This window comes from Molothrus aeneus, chromosome 10 (genome assembly GCF_037042795.1).
Source record: "Molothrus aeneus isolate 106 chromosome 10, BPBGC_Maene_1.0, whole genome shotgun sequence".
NCBI classification, from domain to species: Eukaryota; Metazoa; Chordata; class Aves; order Passeriformes; family Icteridae; genus Molothrus; species Molothrus aeneus.
The window spans coordinates 20090570-20102811 of NC_089655.1; the positions used below are offsets into that span (position 1 = coordinate 20090570).

Consider the following 12242-nt stretch of genomic DNA (forward strand, 5'->3'; position numbering starts at 1 on the left):
GAAGAAAACCAGAAATCACTAAGTCATCTCACCCTTTCTACACCACAGACATATTTGCCTTGTGTTGAACCCTATGACAGTTGGGCTAAAGAATATCCACCAACAGAACAAAGCCATAAAGGAATTGGTTCCATTAATCAGCTTTTCTCTGCTGTGTACTTCTAGTTGTAATTTAATGCTGGATTCTCCCCCAGGTATCTTTTTTTTTTTTTAATGTGGAAATAGTGCTGCACTGCAATCAACTAACTTCATCTCACATTCTATATAACACTTATGTCAATATGAACGAGATAAGCCCCCCAAGCTGTATTTCTATGTAAGGACTGTGTCCTTAATAACTCTCTGGGCATTTATAACACAGCCACCATGGTACTTTGAGTTTTTATCCCTTCAAAGGAGCTATGAACACAAGCAGTACTTGTGGCCCTGGGATCAGAAGGCAATCAGGCTTCAGCCACCACCACAGGGAGAAGTGGTGCCAAGCACTGGAATATACGACAGCTTTGAGAAGTGCTGTGTAAAGGAGAGGACTTCAGCTATTATGCAAAATTACACCTATGTATTCACACAGGCACAAAACCCCATATAGAAATGGACAGCTATACAAATAGATATGTTTCTGTCTGTAGGAAACAGCCTTTACAAAAGTTAATAATTAAAAAAAAAACAAAACCACACATTTTCCATAAGAACAAAATGAATACCTGTAGTAACACCATGCCTAATCTATCTTCTTAGCACATAAACTGAATGATTTAGAAACAATATCCCCTGTTAGGATCTGTGCTAGGATCCTGAGGAACCATGTAGATTTAACTTTTTTTTTGTCACAAGGTTTAATTTTCTTAAATAGTTTCCAGAAATATTAGTAAAGAAAAACAGGCATTATAATACAGGAGAAAACCATTTGTATATTTTAGGTCACTATTTGCACTGCTAGCAACACAGCAGCAGGTTCCATTTGCCTTGCACTAACCATGTTATGAATAATTCAGCTCCTTGCTTCGTTCCCTAAATAGTTGACAGGGAACAGAAACGTTGTTCATGACCTGTATGGCCTTTTTTGAAGCCTGCCTATTTATTTAACAATGCACATCACAAGGTCCATCACCCAGGCTGGCATTTATTGAAAATGAAAGCATTCAATAACAATTACTAACAAATGACCATAAAACAAGTGACTTCCCAAAGCTACCACCTTTTACTTGCAAATAGCACTCAGCCAACTATTTCAATAATTAAATGCTCTCAATCTGCACTGCATCAGCCCTGGCTCATGGAGCCTTGGACAGGAAACAGATTCCAGAAGCACTGGGAACACCTTCCAGCCTGGCCACAAGTGTAACTGTGAATATCTGAGCTCTCTGCTAAAGCCCTGCTGGAACAGAGAGAGCAATGTCCATCAAAGGCACACTGACATTTTCATGGGCCCCTTACACATTCTGAACTATTGATCCTTCTTCTCACTGTCTCACCTCTCCAAATTTTGATCAAGGCCTGGCCTTCTCCAGTCTGTGGGCTTCAGTTAGTCACCTGAAGCAGCACCAAAATGTGACATTGTCTGGAGCATCACACCAGTTCTGACTGCTGTGTCAAGGTAATGTGCTTCGAAATTCTGGCCATTTCATCAGTTCTGTATTACAGGAGAGGATTACTGCAGGGGTCTGCAGCCATGTTCCAACTTCCACAGGAAAGACATTCCAAATCACTTTCTTTCTTTAGACCCAACTCTCAGTAAAATACTACAATTATTGCAAACTTATGTCTGCAGAGATTTCACAAATTTCCTGGAGAGAAATCAATCTGTGATGGGGTCCTGACCCTTTCAGCAACAGTGACCTTTCTCTTGAAGCCTCACAAAACCCAATTAATTTGCCAGATGGCTAATGAAGATTGAGCACCCATTAAAAAAAGTAAAACAAATAAGATCTTAAAGTGTTATTTTTAATGCTCATTTTAGTTTCCGTTATCTTCTCTATTCTGTTAAATAACAAATTTTCATGGAAGAGAAATAAAGACATTAAGCTGGTCAAGGACCAGACATTGCTTTGTGAGGAACTGTCAGCACACACCCCCCAAATTCCCAAAACAGGAACATAAATCATGAAGTCTCCAAAAAAAAAAAAGATTTCCAAACAATTTTGCTTCTGAGCTATTCGAACATTCTGTTTTGATAGTGACACTTCAGGTCACTTTTCAACTTTCATGTTTCCCTAGAAAGAAAGAAAGAAGAGTGGAAAGAGAAAATTCCATCTTACTGGAAAGTTACAGCCTTTTCAGCCTTGAAGAAACACTCATAAACCAAGGAGAGTATGAGTTGGTATTTTAACTTGCACAGGAACATATGTAAATTTGTGGCAACTGGATGTGTCCAAAGGCTACATCACCTTACATGAAGGATGAGAAAGGAAACGCCAGCATATATGAAGGATGAGACTTGAAAATGTATATTTAAAGATCACTCATGACTGAGAGAAATTAGCAGGAGGCATTATTTAACTTCTTGTCCATGAACAGTACTGTAGAAATTAAAAAAAGCCAACTTTAATTTTGCAAAGTCTTACACTCCACAAGTTCCAATATTGCCAGGGAAAGCCTCGACTTTGCAATGCAATCCATATTTGTTTCATTCCAGAAACTCATCAGCTTTCAAAGAGAATTGAACTGAGAATAGAAGCCCCTTAACATAAGACTACTGCAGAATACCACCATTAAAATTGATTATTATTCAGACAATATCAATTTCATTATCCCTGATCGATCCTCAGCAATGTTCCCCAGCAACCTTCAGTCACAAATTCTGCATGCACAGTAACTTAATGCAGTGCAGCAAATTGCAGTTAGTTAAATTCAGCAACAGTCTGACTTATCAGGCTTCCAGCAAATAGCTGTCATAGGTGCTGATGGCCGGGAACTGCTTGTCAAAGCACCACCAAGAAAGGGCTGAGAAAACTCCTTTCCCTCAGGGCTTTGTTAATTTGATTTATGTGTAGAGGCAGGAAACTAATTGCTTATTGTTGCAGTGCCTGCCATGGAACTGCAGATGCCCCTGAAAGGCTGGATCTCAGCAGTACCCATGGACTTCATTTTCACACCGTGCTGATGAGAGATGCATCCCAAACAGCAGCCTGCCAGGGCTTGGTGCCTCAGAAATTGTAGGGACTCTCTGAATGCCCTCTGCCACCATCTCCTCTGAGGAAAAATCCACCCTTTGAGCACGCAGTAATGCTGGGAAGTTCAGAGCAGAGACAGGAGAAACTCCTGCGTTGTTCAGGCAGTCCATGTGTCACTAATTAAATTAAGGGGTTTTGTTCTGCAAGGTTTGTTCCTCACTATTGTTATAAACACATCCCTGGGACCACCAGCCAAAACTGCTGATCCTCCTTGAATTGAATTTCAAGGACTGGACAGTGAAGGACAACTTTGTCCAATTTCTTCACCCTGTGGTATTTACCAAATGGAAGCACCTGGCCTACAAAGAAAACTGGTTGTCATCTCAGCAGGCTGTGTGGCTTTTATTCCTTCAGGTTCTTTCTGTTAGGAAAAATGTGGATGGTTTAATCTATAAAAATGATAGATGGCAAAGTAAATAACTTTTTAGCTTCTAAATGCTGCCTTTTAGCCAGCATTAGTGTCAAGAGCTGCTCAGAAATCTCCAGTCAAGTATTTCTGTCTTTCAGGTAAAGTCAAGTACAGAGCCTATCACTCACCAAAAGTTTCTTAAAATGGACGGATTTTTAAAATCCATAGATGTTTCACCATCCATTCCAGATTGTCCCTGAAACAGAAATGATCCCTGGAAAATCTGAGCTTTGCAAACAGTACCAGGCACCTTCAGGCAAAGTGGAGAGCAAGATGTCCCAGGGCAGCCCACCTGACACAAGGATCCAAGGCATCATCAGGCCCTCCTCCATCCCCCTGTTACCTCAAACAGGCAGGAATGTGTAATGCCAGACCTTTAAAAAGCAAATTACTCCCTCAGCCACGCTGGCACAGCTCATTTCATCATCTATTAGGGAAAGCAGCACTTGTCACCACTCAGAATTGCTCTTTTAATTGGGACTAAATTGCCCCACACTTTAAGCAGTGATGGTAAAGCAGCACATAGCTAATGGCCATGGAAATTGGTTCTCTCTCTAAACCCTAACCACACTCCTCTTGTGAGGACTGTGAGGCAATTCCAGCAAGGTAATCTTTAAAATTAGTAAGATTATGCAATTCAAAAATAAGCGATCAGAGCAAAATTCATTTATACTTTATAGCCTATCAAAAACCAGTGTCACTTTCTCATGGAATACATGTGGCACTGTACAGCAGCAGGACTACAGCCATTCATCCAAGCTGTGACAGATAGTAAATTTTTCAAGGGACGTATTATGCTGATGTGGCATAATATAGTTTATTGATTCTAATTCTTTAACATATCACACTTATTGCTTAGGAAATCAAACACACATTGCTTAGGAAAATTATTTTAAGGCAACACTATGTACTTAATTTACAAAGGATACAGTTACAGTACAAAAATCAGATTTTACTGTAAATTATTTCACAAATCAAACATCTAAAAATCAATATATATTGATGGATATTGTTTAAAAAATTAATCAACTAAAAAGAAAAATTTTTCTCAGTGGAACACTTGGTGGACTTGAAACATGTCCTTTCAATGTGAGTAAATCATAACCAAAGACCTTTCTTTGAGAAGGGAAAGGAATATTATAAGCTTATGCTGCAGCTGACCCTAACAGGCTCAAACTTACATGTCCTTCTCATGCATTATATCAATATAATGCATCCTTTTTTCCTCTAAAGAAAAAGAAATAAAATTTTAAAAAGAATGAAACCAAGGAAAACTATAAAACAGACAAGTCTTTCTATTAACACCTCTGAAGTACAGATATAACCTATTTTTTGGTTTAAAAAGAAATCATACTTGACATAAGTGAGTATCTGAAGCCTAAATTTATCAAGTCTCTGTTCCACAGAGAGCACTTGGGTCACACAGGGCATCTTTCTTCCACAAAAGCCACCTCCCCATGTTCCCAGAGCCATTCTTCAATGGGGAGGTGGCAGGGGTGTAAGTGGGAACTTTCCCTTGTCTGATATTACTCTCATCTCCTTTCAAAAAGGACTTTGTACTTTATAAATACACATTCCAAATTATCCTGTGAATGAAGAGAATCCCAAGTGACTCCACAGTGGGAATGAAGTGGGAGCTCACTTAGCTCCTGCTTACCTGGGAATACACCAACAATCGTTCCCAAAGATGAAGCAGGCCTGGCTTCAGACTGAGTCTAACTAGATTTAATACTTGCATTTTTGATAGCAACACAAGAAATACCTGAAACTGATATCCAGGAGGAAACAGGATGAGTTCCCACTGAGATTTGCTTTTTTGCAAGGCTCTTTTCAGCTGGTGTGACAAAAAACCCCAAAATTTGTGTACAGGGGACAAAACTGATTATGAGTAAATTGAGTGAGCAGGGGCCTAGGCCAGCACACTGCTCCCAGCAGCCATGGAGAGGTCAGGTGTAGCTATTAATTAGCAGTAGCTGTTAATAGGAGTGGGCACTAAATGGGTCTGTACCCAGGGAAGCAGTGACCTGAGCACTCCTTTGCTCACACCCTTCCCTAGGAGGCTCTGCTCCTCCAGGGATTCCTCATTCCTGGAAAAAGGCAATCCACCAAGCCTGTAAATTTCATTCAGTCCAAGTCTCCAAAACCCCAATTTTCCTAGAAGTTCCAGGCTCTCTCTTCTCCTCAGGTATGTATTTCACAGGGAAAAAGATTTGAAGCCCCAAGGTTTTAACATCACTGATTACAACTGATCAGGGAACAAGAAACACTCGGGTATGGAACCTTCTCACTTCCCTTTGAAAAAAAAAAGAAAAAAAACCAAAACAAGTAAAAGTCCTTTTCTCACTGCACTGGCTCTTTTATTCCTTGGCCATGACACACAGGAGAGCAGCTGCTGCCTGCTCTCCCAAAGCCCTTTAAAGAATTAAGCTGAAGTTATGGATGACAGCAGGCACCAGCGACAAATCAATTCTTGCCAGAGATGGATTTGGGAGATCCTGCAGGTGATATCACCAGCTGGAGTAAGGAACAGATACGCCTCTAAAGGACAGTTAGTTACAACTGGATGTATTATGAAGGGATTTAAACCTCCCTGTTGCTCCAGGGGGGCAAACATGATAGTGAAGGGAGCATTTGAGTGAGAATACACAGGATGAAAAGCAGAGTTGAAACGTAGGAGCTTCTCTGCAGACTGGCTGGAGAGCAAAGCAAAGATTCTTCCCTCTGTGCCCCCATCCCAGTTTTAATCATGGGAAGATTATCTAAAAAGCCTGTGGATCTGATATCAACCAAGATGTACAATTTTGGAAAGAAATTATGAGTAAAGCTCAATAAGGCTACAAGAATTTTAAGAACATGAGAGCAATAAGCTAATCTGATAAATAAGGCACAGCCAGAGTTATCACTGGCATCAACATGACTGCCTCTTTCTTTTATTATTACTATTCAACATCAATCTTTGTTTATCCATTTAATTTACAAAAGCCAGACACAAAATTAAAACCTCCTAAGAAATTATGATAGCCCCACATTTTCCAAAAAAAATAGAATTCTTTCACTTTGATTTGGTTTTGGAGCAATAAAATTGAAATACTTTATATACATCATACAGAGCGAGAAAGGAAAAAAACAGCTGAATTTTCAAAAGCACTTAGGTGATAGCAGAAATCAGAGTGTCATTTTAAAAAGCAGATTCTGTGTTTCAACTTCCTCCTCTTTTGGATGTAGGATTTATGTCCTTTTCATACCCACCCTGAAGGCCTTATGGAGACAAGTTACACCTACCTTGAACTTAAAATTTTGTCATATGTCTTCCAGAAGAACATTGTGAAAAGTTATACTCATGGCACAAACTGATATAATTACTGGATTCCCATCAGCCCAGTGATGTCTGCAGAATCATGAGTGATTTTACCAGATCTGAATCTGCCTGTACTGTGGAGCAGATTGTTCATCTTCAAAAATATGTATCTGAACAAATGTAGTATTTAAACTTTGGAATTGTTTGATTTACTGACTGAATCCTATTAACAATATTGGTCCCTTTTTTTCTTTTTTCCCCAGTTTAAAATGCAGCATGCTAGGTGAGGAAAAGCTCTTCATTTTTCTTGTGGCAATTACTTTTCCCCTTCAGGCACCTCTGACAACTCATCTTGAAACCTCAGAAACATCAGGAATGAACTGATTTCTGCCTTTTATTGAGAACAATGCAAGCACCTCCTCACAGGGGGTGGGGAGAGGTGTCCAAAAAGGCTCACAGAGATAATGTTGATTTAGGCTGTACCATTGATTAAGCAACTTGGCAAAACCAGTAATTACAACTAAATTGTAATTTCTGTAATTTCTACAATTTCTGTGCTAAATTGCACAGAAATTCTCTAGCATTCCCATTTCAGGGGAAACAAGGTGCAAAGTTGAAGAATTAAAAGCCAACACACTGATTTTTCTTATCTAATGATTTCTAGTATGTCTGCTGGGAAAAAAACAAACAAACAAACAAAAAAAAACAACAACCTTAACACGGGGTGGGATGATGCAGACAGCCAGGATGGGCTCCAAAAGAGGAGCCCACCAGGAGCCTCCAGTGGAGAACCTGAATATCCCAATTCAGCAACCCATGAACACAAACTGCAGGTATCCTACACCATCACAGAATTGTTTAAATTGGAAAACACCTCTAAGACTGAGTCCAACCACTAGGCCAGCACTGTTGAGTGACAAGGTGACTAAACATGTCCCTAATGCCACATCTACACGTCCTTTAAATCCCTCCATCAATCAAAGTGGTTGATGGAGACTCAACCACTTTGACTTCTAACAGGGATTGGTAGACAGGGTTCATTCAACTCACACAGAATCCAGCCCTAATCCAAACAAAACCAACACAAGTTCCCTGGAGCATTTCTGCCACCTCTTTAGAAGTGCAAAGGATTAAATCCTCAAAGCTTCATCTGACCACAAACAGATTTCACCGCAACAGAAAGCTCCCACCGCAGACCTTCAAGCACATTAAGGTGATGTCTGCTCCAGCACTATGATTGGCACCTCTGTGTCTCTTAAACAGGTTTTTTTTTTCCCTCCTAATTCCTTCACAGGACTGTTAGCAAACTCCCATACCATCTGAGCCTGATCTAAGGAGTAAACAACAAAAATTAAATTAATGTCATGCTCAGTAGCATTTAGAAATTGCAAGCTAAGCAGCTGCCACTTATTCCTCGTAACTCAAAGTATTTTATTGAAGGAAGTTTTCAAATAACATACATTGATTTTGTCAGGTTTGGTTTTTGTTTTTTTTTTTCCTTTTACCCAAGCAACGTATGTGGTATGTTCTGTACTTGTAGCCCTACACACACCCAGGTTTCATTGCAGTCACTCTGACTCCTGCCAAACAGATGTTGAGGGAAAGCAACTGAACACAACGTGGGATAAAAGCTGTCTCAGACCAAAATGCTGGGTTAGGAAAACCTTGTGGGTAATACAATATACTAAAAGCATTGATTATATATTTATATACAGAATTGATAGGTAGCTGAATTGCTATTCGACTGCTTTTACTGAATTCATACTATTAAATAGGAAAAAAACCCCAAACAAGTATTATGTTACAGGATGGCAACTACTGAAGTTTTTTAAGTTTCAAAGTATTTATATAATTCATTTTACCCAAAATCCAGATTCTCACTAGTATCCTAATAGCAAGCTAAAATCATTTGAAAAGTGATAAAGGGTTTGGAAAGTGATGGTTTTAAACCACCCTTTGAAACAGTAGAATGGCAAGAGATTCCCAGTCCCCAAACAGAAAGTACTGAAGTATTATCCTGAGTCTGACAGACATGTCAGCAATTTGCTGTAATTTGTGTAATACCCAATCTTAGGGCTTATCTTACTCCAAAACTTTGGTTGTGACGAAGCCTAATGACAGAATTCAGTTCAATTTACTCTCTGAAAGACAAAGAAGTTATCTTTTTACATTAAAAATCAACATTTTTTGTTACCTGAACCCTTTTCCTATATGAAAATAATTAGATTTGTATGAAGCAGAATAAGTACAGTACATGAAAACTGACACGAAACCCTTCATATTTACTTTCTCTCTTGAATTTAGTAACAGTGTTGGATCAAAACATGGCATTACCCACTACAGGATTTAAGATTTGGCTTAGCAAATATGATAAAACACAAATATTATTAGAACACCCATGTGGTTACTTGTGAGGTATTTCTGATCTACTCAGTAACATCTCTTTGGATGACCATGACAACAATCTTTTCTAACTTCAGGTATGGGACTTCTGCTGCTTCTGAACTGGTACTGATCAAAAAATCTGCAATTCATTACCTTTAACATGAAAAAGGAACTTTGCATTCCAGAAGCCAAAAATAAGCTCATCTCCCCTCGCCATATAGAAGCAACTTTCAAAAGTTGGCAGGAAAACCTATTTTCTTCCACACTCACTGTTACAGAAAAGTGATTATATTCTGACACAAACATGTTATATAGACTGTCAAAGAAGTGAAAGAATTCCACATTAAAAATAATAAAATCAAACCCAGTCAAACCCAGGTATTTTACAAAACCTTACATTCTTAAAACAGGTAATAAAGAAAAAAAAATAAACAAATCACCATCTTTCAGAGTGCAAAGGTCAATTTTTCCATCTTAAACCCATAGAGAATAAAGGTTTAATTTACCATATAGAGAAAAAAAAAACAAAAAACAACAGAGTTCACTTTTGTGACAAAAATTAGATAGGGATTTCTTAAAGCACCAAATATTACAAAACATCATATCAACCTTGCTTTTCAATAGTGTTATTTGGCAGTCAGCTGGATGTAGGACAGCTGTTCCATTGTCTGTATTTCCGTTCAATTTGAATTATCTGTGTTTTTCAATTCATTTACATTAAAGATAATAATATATTTAGCAATAGAACATTAATAAAGCAAAACCTATTATGATTAGCACAAATTTGCATTATTAAAAAATGAATTTTGTATCTGCTTATGAACATCTCCCAAGTGGCATGATAAAATTGAACATAAAAAAAAAGTCAGGGTTTGTAAATAAGATTCCACATAAAAAATCAGGTGAAGACTTAACAGTGGCACCTGAGAGTATTTAGACAAGAAACCTGCCAACGCACATACCTGTAAATCCGTTGAATATTTTCAGCTTTGATTTCCTTGAGAATTTCATGGTACATCTGAGGATTATTTGGTTCTTGAGATGTTGGGGGAGAAGGGCATTTCTTGTGTGCATAATATCCTATCACAATTCCAAAAATAAATAAAATCAAAGCAGTGCAAAATACTTTCAGTATCCGAAAAAAGCTGCAGCGGTTGCTCTTTGGTGCCTGTCTCGTGTAGTGGGCGATGTAGTCAGGGTCTTCCTGGAGCCTCTGGAATCTTCCCTTTGGGGAAGAGGAGGCCTGGATGGGCTCCAGGTCGAGGTCAGGGCTCTGTGAGTTGCCCAGGTGGTGCTGGGCTGCGCTGTCCAGTCGGAAATGGTCAAAGCCTGGCTCCTCCAGCTCTTTTTCCATGTCCCACTCCAGGTCCAACGCTGTGGCTTGGAGCTCATCATTGTCCAGGTATGGAGAGTGCCCCTGTGCTCTCTGGTCTGCATTCACTTTGTGATAGGCCATCTTTTTATCTATTAAAACAAAATTTAAAATTGAAATGCTTGTTTCTATATGCACACCTAAACAATTTATTTATTCTTTGTAAACCTGAAAGAACGAAACAGACAATAAAGCCCAAAAACTGGGTTCTCAGTATTTCGCTCTCCCTATTTCCATTGTCCTGTCTTTTGCCAGATCAACAGTCCCATGAACATCATCATGGGAAATATATTGTAACAATATGAATAAAAGGGATTTAAAAGTGCCAATGGCAAAGCACTGAAATTATCCAATTATTTTGTCAGTCCTCGAGATAATATTAAAAAATTGAGTGAAGGCTCAGAGTTTCCAAAACAATTATTTGTTACCTGAAAGTAATTTTAAAGCTTAACAACTGTGTGCAACAATTTCATTTCACACACCATACAAAATAATGCTGCTAAAATAAAGTTGAAAAGCTGGAAATAATATGAATTGCCTGATCTGATTCTAAACACAAGGAAATGATAAATTAAAAAAGAAACTTCAGGGTGACACTGTACTTACATATCAATAAAAGGGTTCCATTTAGATGGAGCATTCTATTATTTATAGGTATTTTAAATGCATAGTTCTGGAATGACTGATGAATTTACTTAGAAATTGTCCCAGCTGTTTTGCTCCACTTATTTTTCCCATTTTAATGAATAAAAAGCACTGCCAGGTAAGTATTTGTAACAAAATCATTTATTTAATAGCAAGGCATAACTGTGGCACTTCTAGATATTTCTATGGAAGTAGAAGCCCTCTACAGGGAACTCTGACCTCCAGTAAAAACACTCAAAGTCAATTTTCAACAAATCATCTTTGACAGACTGCAACAACAGGATGCCTTTTCCCCCACACTCTGACAATAGCTATTCCAACACATAAGCATGTGTACTTTAGGGCTTTTCAAACATCAGACTCACTTCTCAATTAGAATTAAATGACAATAAAGATATGAAACCTCTCATAGTGATGAACACTAGATTGACACCTACAACACTACATTACCACTCCATTTTTATGTTTTCAGGCATTTTCACTCCCTAAGATTCACCTCCAAATAACATTACCCCATAACAGAGGAACCCACTGTAATGGCAAAGTGGAATTCAGCTTTTTGAAGCTCTCTGAAGAGAGCAAACTGCTTGCAAGCTCCAATATAATGAAACAGCCTATTGTCCCCTGAAAGGCTATCTGCCTCTATACAATACCAATTTACAGTGCCTATTTTCCCCCTACAGCCATATAAATATCCCTCACCTATAACTGTCAGACAGCCCGGGGACAGCCAAGAGACCCCACATGTTCCAAGTCACCACTCCAGTCCCTTTGCAAATCAATTCTCCTCCTGCAGCCCAAACTCTTCCAGAGGCAGCGGGAGCAAAGCTAAAGCCTCTTAAATTAGTGTGAAAGCCTGCATTATTTATTTGAATAACGACTGCAAATTTAGTCTTTAAATTCCAGCAGAGTCCACAAATGGCTGCAAAGTCAAACAGCTGCAAAGCTGCTGTGGCTGCT

General features: G+C 38.7%; 1 protein-coding gene across 1 annotated transcript in view; it reads right to left on the reverse strand.

Annotated features, from left to right (window-relative positions):
* NAALADL2 (N-acetylated alpha-linked acidic dipeptidase like 2) overlaps positions 1–11277 on the reverse strand; it is a 214179-nt gene extending 202902 nt beyond the window's left edge. Inside the window, exons 1-2 of the mRNA XM_066556250.1 lie at positions 11244–11277; positions 10228–10729 (exon numbers count right to left, since the gene is read on the reverse strand). Of these exons, the coding sequence (XP_066412347.1) occupies positions 10228–10729; positions 11244–11277 (536 nt within the window). The remainder of the gene's footprint in view (positions 1–10227; positions 10730–11243) is intronic.
* Between the last annotated feature and the right edge of the window lie 965 nt (positions 11278–12242).